Consider the following 21,640-nt stretch of genomic DNA (forward strand, 5'->3'; position numbering starts at 1 on the left):
TCATACTAAATTTTGTTTTGATATTCTTTAATATTTACTAGACAAAAGAAAAGAGGTTGTTGTTTGTTTGTTCGGTTGTGAATCAGAACTAAGTGCATTTTGTAGCAATGCAGATTTGATGTTTGATATACGTATATGTACATACTGATAATTAAAATAATTTAACCTCGAAAAGGTAAGTGTTCTTTAAAAGAACTAACAAAACTATCAAGAAATTAAATATAAAAATTATTTCTACAATGAGTACATGGAGTGATACAATTGCATACATCAGGATTTTATTAACAGGGTACATCGTTTCCTTTTTGATATATTAATATCGATCAATTCTTCACTTCAATGACTTTATTTAGATTTACATGCAATATAATCAATGTATCACAGGCTAGTGTTTTATATGTTTAAAAGTCATTGTTATGCGAATTGAAAATATTTTTATGACATTATCTTAATGCAGTTTATCAATGTTTCAAGTGGTCTTTTAAAATCCTAAATCGATATCTACAACAATGTGATTTCGAAAAATATTAGTAGTGCGCATATCTTTTCCGGGTGACAAGGTGGGTTTGTATTTTAACAAATTTCCTATTGTACTATACGCTTTGTTGTTAAAATATGATTGTAGTTTGATTTTAGGTTTATAATTCATATGTGTTGAAAAGAGAAGAAAAATTAAATTAAACAAAGGTTAACATAGTCCTTTTCCAGGCTTACAATAAACACAAAATTCTTAAAAAAGATTTTCGAACAACTATGTTTAGAAAATTACAGTAACATATGCAAAATTACTACAAAAAATAGTTTGTTATCAAGAAACTAGATTTTATGAAACTGTTTGAAAACTCTTCGGTCTTCAAACATGTAGTGACCTTTTGCCGCTCATATTTTCAGCAGGTTTGAAATTTTATATCGAAAAACAAATAACAAACCGACCTCTTCCTTCACATAAATTAGTATGTTAAAACAACAAAACAATGCCATGTATGTCCACAAATTCCGATTAAAATCTTCTAGCTCGAGACACATCGTATTACATTTGTACCAAAATTAACATTTATGCGCAGTAGCGCGTTTTGTCTACAAAAGACTTATCAGTGACGCTCTAATCTTAAAAGATATCATGGTAAAATAAGGTATGAAGTATAAGAGCATTGTGTGATCTGCAATTGTGTAAAAACGACATTTTTTGGAAAACATTAAAATATCCCGAGCTGTAAGCTACTCAGCTACTCAAATTCTTATATAAATAAAGGCATTTTTTTTTTATATTAATGATGATCTAATACCGCAATCACACTAGGCCACGATCAAACTACGATATGTGAAAAAATACTAATTTTGGCGATCGTAGTGCGATTGTGCAGATCGCAATATGGTTGTAGTACGGACTTGCTGAGGTCGTCATGATCGTGATGAGCGTGGCCAACTTTGAACATGGTCAAAACCACCATGGTGCAGTAGTGGCAAAATACAAAATATATAAAAGCTCTCCAGGTTTTGTTAGTCTGTATGTTATTTGGACCTCTTGTCCTTTTTCTCGGCTCAACCCTGCTTGACACATCTGTGTCATCCCTACTATCGTTCACTAAACATCGTCATTAGATCTTGATGGACCAGCAAAAGGTTATAATAAAGGTTTGATTGCTCGGTCCGACATATCTCTACTGGATCATGATTCCTTTCTATCAGATCTGGCTCTGCTTCAACCCCAATCACCACGGCCATTATATCTGGTAGATTTTGGTTGCATGACTGTCTTTTGTCCGGGAAAGTATTTGTATCAATGAGAAATAGAAAGAATGGAACAATAGTTATATGGAAGATGATGTTAATAAGATATGCCATTGCTTTTTAAAATCGTCCGGTGTTTAATTGCAAATAGTTCTTCTGTTGTAAAACTTTTGATATATAAAATTGAGAAAGGAAACGGAGAATATGTCAATGAGACAACAACCCAATGTGTGAAATATTGATTATTTTATCGTGAGTAACTATTTTCACTTATAACCAAATCTCCTATACTTTATTTAAATAAAATTAGATGCCACTTCCTTATTTACGGAAATAAATTAGAAATAATTTTTATTACATATCACAAGGTATCGTTGTTAACACGCACTAAGAAATATCAATGATGGTCACAAAGAAAAGAAAAGAGAAAAAAAAACCCGTTATAGATTATTCTTTAAAACACTTTAAATTGCATCGTTACCTATTTAGACACACTGCCGTGCATTACGTCAGAAGGTTCTTAAACAAGATTTTGGCATTTGTTTTTTCTTATAGTAAACCTCTTATTTATATAGATTATCAGCGAAAGATGACGTCTGAAATGACATCGATAGTCATGCTCTTTTTCGGGTCATCGATACCAGTTTCACCGGGTGACTATTAAAACACATACAATACTTATTTCCGTCACAGGTGTATGCTCTGTATTCATACCCGGGGATAGAATACAACACATTATATATTATGTTACCTTTATAGCCATAATGTGCAACAATTCATCTTGATGCGAGAAAAGGATACGAACTTGTGCTTGAAATTCTAGAGAACCTTTTCCATATAATCGGTTCTTTATGGAGGAAATGATGATTTATTCCTGGTTTACCAAATAAAAAGACCTCTCACTTGTATGACAGTCAATTCAAATGTTGTTGTTATATTCGAGTCGGAAAATAAGTCAAAAAGTTGATCATTTCGCTTGTTTTGTAGAAAGGGGGAATACTTTAAATTTACAACAATAAAGTTCAAATGTTATCTCGTTTCATTGATTTTTCAAAGTATGTAAAAGTAACGATAGACACAATAATTTTTTCTTTTGTAAATATACTTTTAAAGAAATGTTTATCGACAATCAATTCTTGACTGCAGTTTGTCAAAGTAATATTTTAAAATGTCTGATATGAATCGTTACTACAAAACATTACAGAAGATAAAATCAATGTCATTGTTTTTTTGAAGAATGAAATTCTGATCTTATTCAATGCTATTGCAATCGGGTTATTAGAAAGGAACACATATAGGCCAATTAGTTCACAACACATGTCTGTACGGTTAAACTGTTTACAACTTATTTCAAGTAATGGACCTTTTTTTTGCATTTCATATTTCATGTTTTTTGTTTATATCTCTACACCGGTTTTTAATACAAGTTTTTTCACAACAGAAACTACATATGAAAGTAATTTTAGTGCAAATTGCGTAGAATAGTATGTAAATGTTTCTGTCAGCCTATGTAGCAATAATCACCAACTATGTTCTCTTTGTTTTTTGAGGGGTTGGTGTTTTTTTATATTGGGATATGTTTGAATCGAGATATCTGGAAAAGAGTAGTTGTTATTAAAGGCAGGTATCAAAGCAGTCTGTTCCCTATTGGAAGGTATATTTGAATTTATTAAGGTACCACGAAGGTATTTTTGATGTGTTCACTCGGTTTTAATATGTAACCTAGATTTGTTTAAGACTTTTAAACAGCGGTATAGTACTGTTGACTTTATAAATTCATGGGATAAAAATTTCATTGTTTTCGTGGATAAAGCAATTGAAGTGTCCAACGAAGTATAACATTTTTTGTCCAAATTAAGACATTGAACGACCGGTCTCCATTACCTTAGGTTTTATTACATGGATGCGGGTATATACTCTAGCGTATACATCCATTATCAGAAAACGCATTTTGAATTAAATATTCAACTCTAAACAGTATTTAAACCATTAATGTGTGCAACAAATATAAACTGTACAGTACAACTGTTTTTTACATTCTAATTCTCACAAAAATTATAGTTTGGATCGATAATAGTCACTGTCACTTTCGTTGATAATTCGCGACGAAGAATTGATAATCTTATTTCCTTATAATTCCCAAATGAAATATAAACCATTTCATCTTGAGCTTGCTTTTTCAATTTGATAAGAATTAATATCACAATTGCAGGAACATTTGTAGCATTATTTTTATGTAACCGTTTCCTTAAAATGACATGTTTATGATTTAGTATACACCTTAGGTGATCGTTTATCTATCGATCTATCAATTAACATTCTTCTTTATGTATCGTGATTTAAACTGCATATTGACATTGATTTTTTAACAATGAGAAAGTAGAAGAGATTAGTTTACGCAGATACTGTCATGCTAATACAGGTTTGAAGATTATTCAATATTTGACGGTCAAAAGAAGAGAAGGCTTATTTTTTCATTTATCATAACTTTGTGTTTTGTAAAGACTTTTATAGTAATACAAATTGTGATATCATACGGAAATGTGCATACTCGAAGTAGAGACAATTTAACCGTGAAAAAAGGTCAGTTTATATTTAACAGAATTATTATATTAGTCATTGAAGTTTCTTATTTCAGAATAAATTTTACAAAATAATTTGTTTTTGAAATATAAATATCGATCAATTCTGCACTTCAGTGACTTTCTTTGCTTTGCAATGCAATAAATTAACATATTACCGAATAAAGTTTTGAATGTTTATTAACTCATTGTTAAAGTATTTAAAATGATATATTATTGAATTCTAGTTGCAAAGATATTCATGTTTTAAGAGGTCTTTTTAAATATTTAAAGATCGATATATACATATTAAGTGTGATTTAAAAAAAAAGTTTACACATTAGTAGTGTGAATTTCCTTCCAGGGTGACAACGTGAATTTGCATTTAAAAACTTGTTTGGTGTGGTTTAGTATGCCCTTTGATGTCAGAGTAAGCTTTTAATTGTTTTGTTTTTTAGTTTTATATATAATTATTATGTGTAAGAAAAAGACTAGAAGAGGGAAAGTAAAAATTGTTAATAAACATGCTTCAAATCCAGGCTAACGACTAAACGAAATTCTTAAATTTGTTTATCACATTGATATTTGATAACAGCCTAACAAGTAGCTAAATATAATTTATCTTATAGCTCCTGCCAATGCTAAATTATATCAAAATGTCAAATTAAAAGAGATAATTTTTTATTTGTATGGTTATCTCTTTTTTATTTATTGTGTTTAAACTGGGATCGAATTTGCATTAGATATAAATCAGAAATCTTGATACCGTGCTCATTTAAAAGAAAATCTTTCGATGATCAAAACATGTATTTACCTTTTGCCGCGTCATACTTTTTTGAAAATATCATATGAGAAAGTTGAAAAAACACGTATCGCCTCCTGCCAAATCAAACAGTTTATTTCTTTTTTTAATTTGACTGTACACCTTCTATATTCTTTACTAACTTGAAAATTGATTATTATGCCGTATGTTCAATTATTTAAATATGTGTTATACAACGATAAGATTGCATTACAATTAGGACGGTATCATTAACTAAACTGCAATTACTGGACAAACCTCCTCTCTCAAGGAAATCTTTTTATATCCGTAAAGCAAATTCGCAAACATGTGTAGATTTTCATAGTAATGCAAGATAATCCTTTTTCATAAATGTTCGCGCAAGTCCGTTTTGTAATATGTATATTGCTGTCTGTTTGTTTATTCTACATTTGCTAGAGGTATTGGAGTAGGGTTGGGTCTCACTAAACGCATTTAACCCCGCCTTATGTTTACGCCTGACCCAAGTCTGGAGAGCCTTTTCCTGTGGCTAGTCTTGTATGTATTTTTTTAAAATTTGAGTTCATTTATATGTTTCGGAGTTTAGTGTGACGGTCATTTTCACTGAACTAGTACAATTTAAAGGTCCAACTGAAGCGGGTGATTGTCCAAATGTCTTGCTAACCCATTGGTGTCCTTCTGGTCTTTTGTCAAATTTGTCGTCTCTTTGACACAATCCTCATAAACCATTATATAACTGTATGACAAATGTATTATATCAAGAGTTTTCTCCGGTTAAGTCACACTTTTCTTTAACGAAAAAGCAGTTTAAAAGTTTCTATCTTTTGTCTGACAATATCTTTTTTTTTAAAAAGACTAGACAAATATCATGACCCTAATCCACCAATGGACAAAGTAGCTGTATTTTTATAGAATGAAAACAATCGGTTTTATGATTGTGTAAGAGATATCATATATTATTAGGAAAAAGGAACAAAACTGCACAGCAATATATGATTTACATGTAAACCGAAAACATACGATTTACACTGAATTATTGATATTTCTAACGGGTTTTTCAGATACCTTTACTAGATGATCAATTTTGTTAACGTTTTTTCCAATTTTCTGTAGTATAGATTAATAAAACTTTACCTTTTTTGTGACGAGAGTTACGGTAGTTGGCATTTTAATAAAGTAACAAAATAGTCTATCACAATTCGTTATGTAATGCATTTAAACACATTTAATTAAAACTTGACATCGTTTAAAAAATTCCTTTCAGTCTATATAATGTACAGGACTGATCATTTATTAAAACCTTGTTGAAAATATTTCTATGGATAGAAAAACGTAAAATAAAAAAAAAAATAGTTTAAAGAAAATTGAAACGGAAAGTCCTTAATCAAATGTCAATAATAAAAGGACAAACACATCAAACGAATGGATAAAAAACCTAAATGAAAAAATAAGAGGTAATGAAGAAAATTTTAAAAGACAGTGAGTTACACTTTCTTTACAATTAAAAAGGAACTGTTTAGTTTAAATATACACTTTCAACTCTTTGCTCGTTATCGGATATATTTATTTTTGGAGGCCAAACATCTTTAAATTCTAATAATAGAACTAACATGACTAAGGAAGGCTTATGACGAATATAGGGTATTAAAGTAAACATTTTTAAATGAATGATTTCCTTGCCCAGGATTTCCATTAACTTTGATACTAAAAATAGTATTCAATTCAATCTTTGAAAGAATAAATGTGAACACATTATATGATTTATATTTAGACGTATATAAGTTGTAGAAACATCGGGATTATGTTATGATCTCAGAGAAAATATTATTCCTGGGTATTTTTTTAGAAATGGACTATAATGCAGAGACATATCATTTGGATAAAAATCACAACAAAAAAGTTAGATCATTTCAATTACTCCATAAGTAGGTTTTACTTCTGTCTGATCATTGGCTAAATTGTCTTAGTTTTAGCACTTTTTCCAATAAATTGTGTCAGAATCATGCAGAAGATTTCCAATAAAACATCTACGTGATGTAAAAAAGATTCTAAATTGTGCATACATGATAAAGCAGAGATATTGTCAACCTTACTTTGAACTTTATTCCAAATAAAAAAAATACAGATATGTTTTCATAAGTATAGAGAACAACTATCTTATTCCTTACTTTGTATACACATTTCCTTATGTCAAAAATGATGGATAAAACCTGGCTATATAGCTATCTAAACCTTTCACTAATATAAAAAAAAATATACTAATTTGTTGTGTAAATGTAATACTTCTTTATTTTTCTTACAGTCTACGATAAAAATAATGACAAAAGCCATTGCCCAAAGTATCTGCCTGATACTTTTATGGTCTCTTGTAAAAGGTAAGAAAGAATAATGATAATACTTTTATTTAGACAATATACGTATAGTGTGTTGAAATTTGATTTTTTTTTGTATGAGGCTAGAACCTCTCATTTCCCTCCGTTTCGGTCCGAATACAAATAAATTTCGTATTTCAAGACAATATAGGTATATTGTTTTTATACTGAAATCGTTAAAAAAAAATATTAAAAAATGTAACAAATATTGTTGAAAAAAATGAGTTCGGATTTCCCTCTTGGGGTACCATTTTGGGGTATTTCCCAATAAGCGTAGTCCAGGCGTAGTCCAGGCGGTAAGACATTGACATTTAAGGAAGTAGAAAGGGAAAATGAACTTAATTAATAACATTTAATAAACATGGTGTATAAATAAACAATTTGAAGTCCGTTCTTCCGTTCGTTCGTTCGTCCGTTCGTCCGTCCGTCCGTTCGTCCGTAAGTTCGTTCGTATGTCCGTTCGTTCTTCCGTCCATTCGTTAATTCGTCCGTTTGTCCGTTTGTCCGACCGTCTGCCCCGCTTCAGGTTAAAGATTTTGGTCGAGGTCGTTTTTGATGAAGTTGAAGTCCAACCAACTTGAAACTTAGTTTATATGTTCCCTATGATATGTTCTTTCTTATTTTAATGCCAAATTAAAGATTTCACCCCATTTTTACTGTCCACTGAACATAGAAAATGATAATGCGGATTGGGCATCCGTGTACTATGGGCACATTCTTGTTTATTTACGTTTTAAACATGTTAAAGCTTCAACGTTATAAATGGTTTTAAGCCCCACGTACGAAAGTAGTGGGGCATTATGTTTTCTGGTCTGTGCGACCGTCCGTCTGTTTGTTCGTTCGTCCGTCTGTTCGTCCCGCCTCAGGTTAAAGTTTTTTGTCAAGGTAGTTTTTGATTAAGCTGAAGTCAAGTTAACATGAAACTTAGTACACATGTTCCTTATGATATGATCTTTCTAATTTTAAAGCCAAAATAGACTGTTGACCCCAATTTCACGGTCCACTGGACATAGAAAACCTAGGTGTGAGTTTCGGGATAAAGTTTTTGGTCAATGTAGTTTTTGATGAAGCTGAAGTCCAATCAACTTGAAAATTAGTACACATGTTCCTTATGATATGATCTTTTTAATTTTAAAGCCAAATTACACTTTTGACTCCAATTCCACAGTCCATTGAACATCGAAAATGAAAGTGCGAGTATCAGGTTAAAGTTTTTGGTCAAGGTTGTTTTTGATGAAGTTAAAGTCCAATCAACTTGGAACTTAGTACATATGTTTTTCAATTGTATGTTCTTTCAATTTTTGATGCCAAATATGATTTGTTATCCAATTTCACGGTCCATTCAACATGGAAAATGATAATGCGAGTGGGGCATCAGTGTACTTTGGACACATTCTTGTTGATTTTTTATCTTGATATTCATGAATATGTTTTTTTTTTTAATTTTCAGGAAGAACTGAATTAAATAATTTTTCTATAACAGATATAGAATGTATAGATGGATCCGTTTCTGTAAGCATGATATGCACGGTACCTAAACACAAAGATAGGATAATTATCTTTAAAAATGGTACAAAAATAACAAGTTGTACAACATTCTATGCACATTCATATGTGCATTGCACAAACAGCAGTCTAAAGGGTGTAAATGCTTCATCAACATTAATGAATAATTCAATGATTTTCCACATAACATCAGCAGAGACAGACTTAATTATTGGAGAATGGGTATGTCAAAACGGAGGAACACATGATCCAAGTTGGAGTATATCATTTCCAAATATAACATGTAAGTATGAATACATTTTTTAAAAGTCATTTTTTTATGTTATACTATGGTACGTTTATATAAAATGGTAGCCTAATTTGGAGCAGGATCTGTTTACTTTTTCGGAGCATGTGAGACAAACATGCATTTAGTGGGGTTCGTGTTTTGAGCTCTCTGTGTTGTGTTTTATAAACTGCGGTTTTTTTTTGGTTTTTTTTCCAATGAACTATCTGTTTGTTTTTACTTATGAATTTAAATGTTCTTTTAATATATTTGCGATAGACATATTTGATATAAAACATATTATAAAAATGTTCAAATTCAATTTTTTGCAGTTAAATGTGCCTGTTTATAATTGGGTATTCCAGATGCGCGTTTTGTCTACATTTTTCACAGCAATAGCAACTCTTAACTTTAGAAAAATAGAAAGGTATATCGTAACTAATGTTAAGAAGCAACAATTCAATGTAATATACATGTTCAATTAAATGACAAGGGATGAACTTGAAATTCCTGCAGATTATGTAACACAACATAGATTATTTTATTGTATTTGTTACAATAACAACAACATAAAAAATCAACACAAATGTAATAACAATCATGACAATACTAACATTTACTTTAGTACAAAACATACTTCATTGGTATTGTGTATTTTTTCGGGCACTCCGGCTTCATTCATAAAACAAAATCTGTCAGTCATGATACATTGAGTTGAAATTCAAAATCAAAAGATTACAATGAGGTAACTTCTACAGGAGAGGCTGATCAAATTATAATTTAACGAAATGTTAATGAATTGTAGTTTTTGTGTAAGCTGTCCTTTTCTATTGTAGGTCAACCACAGAGTCATTTTGCGCCTAAAATGAATTGTTCAAATGGTACATGTATGTTGATTATTTTGGATATTTTAGAAATGAACCAAAGAATGTGCATTTATTTCGAAAAATATTCAAACACAAAACCCGAATTGTTAGTAGACTAAAAGAAAGTCGGAGGACCCAAAAGGGACATTCAAACTTACAAGTCGAAATTAAACTGACACCGCTATGGCTAAAACTTATTAATATCCGAAAGCCTTTTTGTCATTTAGGTCTGTACTTACAGATGTGTTAACATTTTTTTTTTATCTTGCTTTTAAGTTAGTCGTAATTGAAAAGTGAAGATACGAAACACGAAAGTGTATTGTTTTGTTTAAATAAGTTTAAATTTCCCGATGGACTGGGTATAGACAAATTCCTGACAGTTAAAACCCTTTCTTTTTTTTTTTAAATTTTATACTAATTTCTATTACGCTTGGTAAAATAAGGATACGTTGCTAATTATAAAAGCCATATTTGGAACGATATTTGTATTTTAATCATATACACATTGAATATCATGCATGGAAAATAAAATATGTCTATAGTATGATTTGTTTCAATCATTTTCGATTATTCATAAGATTTATAATAACATGTTTTCTTAGTTGTTCGTAGTGTTTTATGAGAAATTTAAACAATAAATTTACGTCTGCATTTTTACCCCCCCCCCTTTTACGATAGTCGACGGCAATTTAGTTTCCAGGTCTGCCCGTTTGTTTGTTCGTCCGTCTGTCCCGCTTAAAAAAAAATGGATATAAAAAAAATGGACAATGGACAATATTTTAAATTGAATGGCAAAGTAAACTGCAACGTAAACAATGATATAATCAAATGTAGTATATATATTTAATTAGGGGCCAGATGAAGAACGCTTCCGGGTGCGGGAATTTCTTGCTGCATTGAAGACCTGTTGGTAACCTTCTGCGGCTGTCTTTTCTATAGTCGGGTTGTTATCTCTTTGGCACACTCCCCATTTCCAGTCTCAATTTAATCGTTTGCTTCCAATAGAAGTAGGATACAAGATACCAATGCGTATAATGTTTGGATAAATAAGTATTCGTCAAATGATCGACTGCAGGACACACGTCCTTTCTCCATCACCCGAAAAAACACATTTGCGTTATCCGACAAAACACAGTTAGGTTTGACATTTGGTTTAATAGTTGTTAACCATTTGTTCTAAATTTATCTTCCAACATGCACATATTTGTTTGTATACACGACTGTTAACATCATAATCCAACAACGTTTCTGACGTCTTTATCTTCGCTGACTATTTAACTTTTACGTATACAAATATGATCTGATGCGTAATAATGATAAAAGTGTCTTGCTATGCTTTCATTACCCTTAGATATATGACACTAAACAAACTAAAAAAAAAAAAAAAAACAATAGACGTAGAAACAAAGATACAAAGATAAAGAAACATTATAAGGATATGTTTTTTTGTAGATATTGTAAAAAAACAACGTGATGTGGTGTATGGCATATGTTTGATGCTGGTACCTGGCTTGATTGTGTTAGGTTGTTTAACTTACCGAATTGCAATAATGGAAAGTTGTAACAAAGGTACATAAATAGTGATATTTTATATGTAATACCGTATAGCGGGTTATTTCGCAGAATATAATTTTTCTCTAATTTCGCGGATAGAACCAACCCGCCAAAATAAGTTCTGCTTATTTAAAAATGTACAAGCAAAGGTATTGATAAATGTTTTGAATCCGCCAAAATAATAACTTCCAAATGATTCGTAAACTTAATTCAATGAAAATCAAAACATTTTGCACCTGCGAAAATAACCCGATATACGGTATATAATTTGAACATTTATATTATACTTTTATCTACATGCTAGCATTTATACTTGTTTTCAATAAAGCATTATTATTTGACTTCACCTATATAGGTTGTTTGCTCCATCTAAATAATATAACGAATGTGAAGTTGTTCAACGGACCTATTCCATTGATCTTGAAATAAAGAATACCACAAACATGATATAGACATATAGATATTGTCTGATATCAGACATGGAAAATATTGGTGGGTTGAGAAGAAAATTTACGTCAAAAGGGATGAATTCAACTTCCAAATTGATAACTATTAACTTTTATGTAGCAACTTTCAAATTTGTACTTTTCATCAACATATTTCCATTCAATAGGAAAAAGAAAATGGAAGCAAACAATCTCAAACTGAGAAATCATTACATTTTGGACGAGTTGCTTCGAAAATATACATAAAACTAGCAAAACTAAATCAATAATTTTGTTTTGCTTTTGCTAAATGACAAATCTGGTATTATTACTTTGCATGATAAATAAAAATTGTCTACTTTGATAATATCTTTTTCAGTTCCAATGATTTTCCTAATCGGCTTCATTTTGATATACTTGGTTATGTATGTAGTAATTGTTCTACTGGACATGGATAACTGTACGTTTATTTCAATGTTTATATATTTATTTATTAACCTATTCAAAAGTAAATGTTTCGGTACTAGTAACTTTTCAATAACTAAGACAAAAACACCAATGAAAAGAAGACTTTGGATAGTTATTGGCTGTCAGGAAATCATGTTTGATTGTAATACTCTTCAATGAAGCTTGCACATTTATTGAAACACGCATTGTGTGAAAACTTTTTTTTTGAAACATGAACTATGGACACTGCAATCTGTAGTTTGCGTTTGTATTCACCATTTGTATACGTAATTGATGTTGAATAAAACATTCAAATTAATGCAATTAGTTAAGTTCGAATATCTTTTTTTTTATTATCAAACTTTAAAAAAAATATTTTAACATATTTTCAGATGTAAAGATTGTTCTAACTGTCTTGTGTTGTCTAATGAGCATTCCGCTCACTATTTTCCCTGTCATAGGGACAAACAGATTAAAGCGTACGTACTTAAGATAAGACGAAAAATGAAAATAAATGAGTGAGAATTCATTATGAAAAAAATAAGTACATGATATACCACACGATATGAATTCTACAAGAAAATATATAAACTATTTATATGGATTGTACTTGTACACTATGTTCCATAAATTGTTTTTGAAACTAAATTGTAAGTCATTTCAACTAAGATTCAAATTGTCATTCCGTTTTTCTCTAAACACACCAGGTACGCTAACTTATATGGGTTTGAATAATTTAGCATACTTATATATTATTGTTTGTTAAAAAATACTCTATTCATTTCTACCTGGTTCATTGACCAATCCAATGAATGAGTTGCAATGCATGGTGCCTAATTATCGGTTTGCAATTTCCGAGAACAAGTGTGTTTTTTTTCTAATGACATGCAACGCATTTTTCAAAGGTTACCGGAAAAAGTTCTCATGTATTTTGTTGAACATAATTTAAATAGGTCCAATAGGCACTAATATAAATTTTGCGTATACGTAGTTTGATGTTCATTGCACTCAGTATCTTCATAAATTATGAGTTACTTTTCCACTTCTTAACTTATCCGTGCCGGAAAATTAAAGAGGTATCTATGGCATAGGTTTATGTCAGAAGTTATTGGTTGTATTCTACGTCTGAATTATCCTCCTTTACTAAATATCGTACGAAAAAAAATCTCAATCTTTTGTGATATTTCGGTTACCAATTTCTTTCCTAGGGTTTACTAGTCAGGAATCTGACAGTTTTTATCAATTTGTTTGATTTGTTTGACTTTTGAATTTGCCATTTGATTGTGGACTTTCTGTTTTGAATTTGAATTCGGTAATTATATTAAAGACTTTTCCGGGTAAAATACAACAAACTTAAGATAATCAAAGTGTTCGTTTGCCATATCGTATCCAAAAATACCATTTCGTACCATTAATTTGACATTTCGAACCATGTACATTAAACCATTATTTACCGTAAGATAAGCATTTGTACCGTAAGAAACCATTTCATACCGTTTGAAACCTTGAAACCTATTTCATACAATAAGAAGAGCATTTTGTACCGTAAAAAAACGTGGACCCAAAACAAATATTTGCCATTTTGTATAGATGGAAAAAAGGGTTCACCATTTTGTATCAATTGTAAAAGATGCATTACCATTTTATATCATATGAATATTGAAAATTGAACAGAATTCATTTAATGCCAATATTTGATTTTAGATTGGATTATTAGAATGCAATTCATTTTATGACAATCTAATTTGAATTTCCCCAATACTGCAATATTTATATTCCTTTATCTTATATGTACTTTTATGTTAATGTTTAGGTACTTTTCGTGAGCAAAACCGTCGAAGAGTAAATGCTTGGTGTTTGTACATCTGGCGCTGTTCAGCCTGCTTGCATTCCAGGCATGATGCTGACCCATCTACACATAGATCACCTACCCAAGTAGATACTGACATTGGTGAAAATGTTCAAATGACGACAGATACTCAAACAAAAGAAGCAGACATATTTTTGTCCTGACGGTCGTTTGATGTACCAGAAGACCACTCAGAAGACTGGGTATTACATGCATTGCAACAAGTATATATCATTACACAAATAATGTGTTACTTTTACCAAAAAAAAAAATAAAAAAATGTGGTATGCTGATAAAAAGATTCTTTGATTTGTAGCATGTTTATGGATTAATAACTTGTAGCCATTGGAACAGCAAAAAGTTAAAAATAGTTAAAATGCTTCAACAAACCTTACAATAAAAATTTGTCATTAATTATAGATGCGCTTTTCGAATTGGGAATTTTTAAAATGGCTGCCGTTACCCTGGCAATGGATAGACGAGGGTGTCATCTGTTATTGCCAGCAATTCCAAATGTTTCTTATTCCACACAGGTTAAGTGCGCTTGTTCTAGGACTTTGATGTTGATTGAACTTTACTATAATGAGGAATGAGGAGCCCGATGTTAAATTGTGCACCTTGCTATTAAATGGTTAAAGATGGCCGCCGTTTACATTGAAACAGCAAAAAATGCGTTAAAAAAAGTGTTCCAAAGTGAATAAAATATTACAGAAACGGTTACTACATGTATGTTATATATAAGGTTGCAGTTTGACTTTGGAATTTAAAAACGGCATCGCTTTGAAAGGACGAATGCACCATCCGTTGTTGCTCACAATAACAAATCAATCAGTATGACCTCCTTTTGTTACATTAAATCTATAAAGATTTTAAAGATTTTCTATATCGAAACAGTAAATTTCAGAATAGTTCCCCATGCTTCGTTATTAATACCAATTCCACACCGATTTGTGCGATAAAAGTGTAATATTTTTTCTATGTTTTGTTTTGAAAATGCTTAATACATGTAACAGTATTTGCCATTTCAATGCATGTTATGTTGCTTTTTATAACAATCTTACTTGTCTAAATTATAAGTTGAGATGGATTTTGTCTAACTTAAAGCAGAAAGAAGGTTTTGAAAATTTACCGAAATGTAGTTTATATCATGTTTTTTTCAAAAATACAAAAAATAAAGGAATGAATGCTTATTTTCCAATAACAGATTGTACAAAAGAGGGACGAAAGATACCAACGCAATAGTCAAACTCACAAATCTAAAACAAACTGACAACGCCATGGCTAAAAATGAAAAAGACAAACAAACAACAGCACACATGACACAACATAGACAGCTAAAAAATAAACATCACGAACGCCACAAAAAAACTACAACATATTCAGATTGTGTATACATTACGCATAGAAAACCCAATTTTGTAAAAGGACAATGAAAAATGAAGCAAAAGAATTTTTAGATCAAATATGAAAAAATAGCTCTAAAAATTTATTGTAAAGTAGGTAAATTCATATCACATTCTTTCATTAAAATAACTTTATTTGAGTTGTCTCTCACTATTTGGTAAAGATGAATTATTTTTTTGTGGGAGACAATAAGTATTTTGTTTTTTGTAAATTTAGAGCCGCGAATAAATGATTAGACACAAGATTTTTTGTAAAACTATGAAAACCTTACAAATGAAATTCATTCTATATATATATTTTCCAATGCAAAAGTGCAAAGCAGAAGACGTTTGTCGAAAGTTGTACTACATGTGTACATGTAAAATGAGCCTTGACGTAGATGTCTCTTTGTAAAAAAAAACTGTACTCAATTTTGATTCCCATGTGTTCTTGATTTACGTATATTAATCAATTGTTTGCAAGACATTTGAAAACTGCTAGCTCGCATACCACATCTTCTTATTTCTACATCATTACTACATTTTTCAATTCAAAAATTAATCTTTGAAACCAAATGCAATAGAGAAGAAACTATTTCTTTCATACCGAATATATATCAATCCCTTTGCATTGTTTGCATGAAAGTCAAACCATGGATAAATATAATATGAGCACAATAAAATATGTTAAAAGGCAGTCTACTGAATTCTTCTAAGCAGTGGTTTAGAGTACCTGTACATTTATACTTTCTCTTGATATTGATTATGCTTCTTAAATAAGTTGCATATAAAAATCGCTGTAACAAAAATATACCTTTACAGCGTTTAAGTTCTGTTTCCCAAAAAAATATGCAGTATTAGAATACAATGTATACAATACCTTTCCTTTGAAACAATTATCCTATTATAATAAAGCAACTATAATACCAGTACTTTCTCTTTCTACGACTTAGTATTTTATACAATATTCCTATTATCTCAATTAAGATATGCAAAGTCCTAATATTTGACACATTTTACATGTAACATTGTTGTAGCATTTATTGAGCTTATATCATTTTGTATCTTATTCAAATGTTTTACAAATTTGTTTTTGATACATGTTTACACCTGATAATTTGATTATCGCCATTAATTTGTTTCTTTTTAGCTCACCTGGCCCGACGGGCCAAGTGAGCTTTTCTCATCACTTTGCGTCCGTTGTCCGTCGTCGTCGTCGTCCGGCGTAGTCTCTTAACTTTTACAAAAATCTTCTCATCTGAAACTACTAAGCCAAATTAAACCAAATTAGCCACCATCATTATTGGGGTATCTAGTTTTAAAAATGTGTCCGGTGACCCGGCCCACCAATCAAGGTGGCCGCCATGGCTAAAAATAGAACATAGGGGTAAAATGCAGTTTTTGACTTATAACTCAAAACCCAAAGCATTTATAGCAAATCTGACATGGGGGTAAAATTCATTGTTGGGTTGCTGCCACTGTATTGGTAATGTTAAGGAAATTTTGCTGTTTTTGGTTATTATCTTGAATATTATTATAGATAGCCAAATTAAAGCAAAGTTTTGTTAAATTTTTTTCTAACATTTTCCACTGAAACTACTGGGCCAAGTATATTATAGATAGAGATAACTGTAAGCAGCAAGAATGTTCAGTAAAGTAAGATGTAAAAACACATCACCACCACCAAAACACAATTTTGTCATGAATCCACCTGCTTCCTTTGTTTAATATTCACATAGACCAAGGTGAGCGACACAGGCTCTTTAGAGCCTCTAGTTTATAATGAATATTATGCCAGTAGTATTTGTACCTTAAGATAGCTTGTTGTATGTACATTTGTTAAATGTATTGTCGATATTAAGTAATAAGTGTTTTTTTTATTTCTTATTTATATTGAAAATTATGTACATGTATATCACGTATAAACTGAGGATCGATTACTTAGAAAAGAGTTTAGACATTATCAGAATTAAACTAAAGCGAAATATTTCCTCTGTCTATTGCAATCTTTATATTAGAAGGGGACTCTAGCAGTACCCTTTTTTGAAGCATCAACAAGAAATATTGCAGATCAATCAGAACAATAGTATTTTGAACTTTATTCTTCTATGTTGCTACATTCAAGAATATGTATATATTCCAGTTGACACGGTTATCATGGATTGTATCTATAGCATGACTCTGCTGACACTTACGATGAAGGTTTAAACCGATGTTTCCAAATAGAAAGTTTAAGTTATCTCGTAGATATTGAAGTCATTTGTAACAAATGTACGTAAATCGGTAGTCTATAGCATAACACTTGAAAGAAGCAAAAGTTCAAAAGTTCCAATATTCCTCTGTCAAAGTTGATGTATATTCCAGTTGGTCAAATAACTGCTAAAGATTTTATATACATACTTATATATCCTATGTTTTAAGGACTCGATCATGGTTTGCGTTACCGTTATTGATTTCATACTGCTAAAGATTTCTCAATTGTAGTATTAATAATCAACTCATCGTCTCCTTGCTTTTGACATTATCAAGTGTGACTTTGAATCTGGAATGTCTTGTAGTAGAACACCCCGTTTTCGAACATTTATAATATCACTATAATTTCTTTTGAAACTATCATAGCATATATTAAGTGTACAATTATTCTGCCCCAGCTAATACATTTTTGTTAGATCAGTATTCTAGAATAGGCTTATCAGATATTGTTGAAATATCAAGCTATTTTAAGATTGAGAAAAATGTGATAAGATTGCAAATAAGACAACTTTCAACAAGAGACCAAATGACACAGAAATAATAGTAATTTGTTAGATGTATTTTTATTTGTATCCTTCTTATTAGTTAAGCCTTTTCAGCTGATTTGTGAAGTTAGTTATTATATTGTACTGTTACACCACTGTCCAATGTTCGGTGGAGTGTTAGGATCCCTCTTACATGTCTAACCGAGCCACATTCTGTTTGCTTGTTCCTGTTTCAAGTCAAGAGCCTGTAGATCAGTGGTTGTTGTTATAGAGGACTTTGTGGTATGGGCTTTGTGTACGGCGACTTATAGTTGTTAATTTCTGTGTTATTTGGTCTCTTAATTGTAAAGAGTGGTCTCGTTGGCAATCATAACACATCTTCTTTTTTATATTTACGTATTTAACCTTGTACAAGATTTTAAGTTTTTACAAGTATAAGTTTTGATTCCTATATGCAAACTGCTGGTAGGTGTAATGTACAAGATCGTTAAATTTTGAGTTTTCATCTTCTATCTTCTTATAATGAGTGATTTAAAAACATATTGTTACCGAACAAAAACCTCTATGAAATAAAAATCGGACACAATTACTATTTTTTGACATCATAAAACGTTTTCAATAGCAGCTTAAATAAAACATGTTAACGTTCATATAAAAACAGCAACCTAGCTAAACGGAAAAATGATAGACTGAACAACCATTTTTCTACCAGAACTTATAATAAATATAATAAGTTTTGTATAAAAGTGACACCTAACATCTACTCGTTCCAACATCAATCCAATTTCCGATAGCAAAAAAAAACTTATACATACTATTAGCTTTTTATTGTAATTAGATTACAAAATAATGATCACATGTTGTTAATATTACTAGACTTTCAGTTGATTTACTACAATGCGATCAAAATTTAATCCTTGCTGCAGTGGAATATTGAATAAACTCATAAGAGATAACATGATTTATTTTTATTTGCGCCAGACGCGCATTTCGTCTACCAAAGACTCACCAGTGACGCTCCAATAAAAAAATGTTAAAAAAACCCCAAAAAGTTCGAAGTTGAAGAGCACTGAGGACCACAAATTCCTAAACATTTTGCCAAATACATCTAATGTAGTCTGTTCATGAAATTAGCTTTTATAAATGATTTTACTGTTTGATATTTAACTTTTTTTCTTATATTTTTCTTTTTTTCTTATTTACATAATTAAGAAAGGAACTGTTAATTCTCGTTAATATTTCACAAGATGCTACGCCAAGCGCGTACTTTTTAGATATATTTGTTATACTGCTAAAATGATAAGTATTTAATGAATATTATCAGGATGTAATTTCACTGCCTAAAAAAACTTGTTTCTTAGTTCGTATGATGAATATGATCATTAGTTGCAAATTCAAAAACCTCTATAAAATAACTTTTCATACTAGTGATCAAGTGTTTGTGTACTACTGCTCGTTTATCAACAGTTATCATGACTTGTAATTATATTCAATAAATCGTTCTGTATAAACAGCAGACAGCTTATGTCGTAGGACCAATATTTTAAGTTCAATTAACCCCGCTTAGTTGGTACGGTTCGATTGAGAAATGTCGATCTTTTGCAAAATACATGTTCAGCGATAATAGGTTTGATCCTATTTACACACCTTCTTCAAAAACTCTTTCACATATGAATTTTACGTCCCGCTTAATTATAAAGTCTATAATTTTATTACATGGTTAAAAGATGTCAGCACCTAGTAATCGTACTCATACAATTCCCAGCACATGTCGATCAAATACACAGCTGTTTTGTTTTGTTGTTATTATCTTATCAGAGTTCACGTCTTAGCTAATGTTGCTTAACCACAAGTTTTGAAAATCATTTTTTTAAAGGAATATTTGACCACAGAGATCATGTTGAAACACGATTTTATGAAATACTAACATGTTAAATTGACGTGACCCAAAATTGCACGAGTAATCATTTCAGGAAGTGCAAACGTATAATTCAATGTAATCAATTACAATTTCAAAAAATCATGACAGGAAATAATGTTTAAATAAAATAATTGCTTTATTCACAAGGAAACATTAATTTAGAAAAGTGAATTAAACATTAAATGCATATGAACTGTAAATATGGGAAAACTCCTCTCTTTGTTGTTGGTTAATGCATTGCTGTCATGTAAGTACAGGTAACATTTGACATACTATAAGATACAATAATTTAAAAAAACCACTGTCATACGAGAGTAAGAAATAAAAAAAAAACTACATCATCTGTTACCTAAACTGGGAGGATAACAGCACTCATGTTCTTATTATACTACCAATTTGCATCAAACCTATATATTCATATGAAAATTATGATCTAATAAATATTGTATCATACCTTTTTTTAATTAAATTACAATACAAACAAGTAAGATATATATCTTCTATTATATCAAACATCACATTGATATAATTAGAGAGAAGAATGACAAATAAACACACAACAATACAAACAAACCCAATGTTATTGAATACTAAGCTTAGAGGACAAACAACCAACAATACAACAGCATCTTTTCCACGAAATAAGCCCCCCCCCTTTCCCCACTGGGGATGTTTATGACTTTACAAATTGAAAGATGTAAGTGGTTATCTGTAGATCTATATATTTTTTTCTCTCTATTCTATGGCAATTTAACCCTTGCTGAACTCATTGTATAAACAAATTGAATAAAAATGTGGTAATCGGTGATCTAATAAGATGGTTAGTTGAGTCGAAGGATCGTCAACTTTATTAGCTTACTGGATGAATCAAAAAAGGTCCTAATGAAATTGACAACTTTGTTAAATGTGAAAAGAACTCGTTTAACAAAGAATGAAGATTTATTGTTTTAGTCATAAAATAAACAAATGTTTTCATAGTTACCAGTGGATTATCGGATTTTTCCAATCTTGATAGTTATAATGTAAATTTAAGAGTCATCACCGAAATATTTGATAATTTCTTGACTCGAGAAATCCGATAATCCATAGGTATCAATGTAAAAATCAATTTAAATACATAAAAGGTCAAAGGTTTAACAAGTTAAATACATTGAGATACTCTCAAATATGAAATACACATCACAAATATATAAAACGTACAATTTGAGAGAGAACACTTCATAACTTTGACGTTCCAAGACT

At 30.6% G+C, this 21,640-nt stretch overlaps 1 protein-coding gene across 1 annotated transcript; it reads left to right on the forward strand.

Annotated features, from left to right (window-relative positions):
• Positions 1-4,134: 4,134 nt before the first annotated feature.
• Positions 4,135-18,173, forward strand: LOC139502920 (uncharacterized). Its single transcript, XM_071292587.1, has 8 exons — positions 4,135-4,314; positions 7,376-7,448; positions 8,896-9,234; positions 10,053-10,103; positions 11,535-11,651; positions 12,441-12,521; positions 12,901-12,987; positions 14,322-18,173. The coding sequence occupies exons 2-8, from the start codon at positions 7,391-7,393 to the stop codon at positions 14,519-14,521; spliced, it is 933 nt and encodes a 310-aa protein (XP_071148688.1). The 5' UTR covers positions 4,135-4,314; positions 7,376-7,390; the 3' UTR covers positions 14,522-18,173.
• The last annotated feature ends 3,467 nt before the right edge of the window (positions 18,174-21,640 follow it).

The sequence above is a fragment of the Mytilus edulis genome, chromosome 14 (genome assembly GCF_963676685.1).
Source record: "Mytilus edulis chromosome 14, xbMytEdul2.2, whole genome shotgun sequence".
NCBI lineage: Eukaryota > Metazoa > Mollusca > Bivalvia > Mytilida > Mytilidae > Mytilus > Mytilus edulis.

Bases quoted from the DNA above. Each gene is read 5' to 3' on its own strand.
- LOC139502920 (XM_071292587.1), top strand. From the start codon at position 7,391: ATGACAAAAGCCATTGCCCAAAGTATCTGCCTGATACTTTTATGGTCT. The intron at 9,235-10,052 runs GTAAGTATGAAT...TTTCTATTGTAG, and splicing joins ATCATTTCCAAATATAACAT to GTCAACCACAGAGTCATTTT. The intron at 10,104-11,534 runs GTATGTTGATTA...GTTTTTTTGTAG, and splicing joins GAATTGTTCAAATGGTACAT to ATATTGTAAAAAAACAACGT.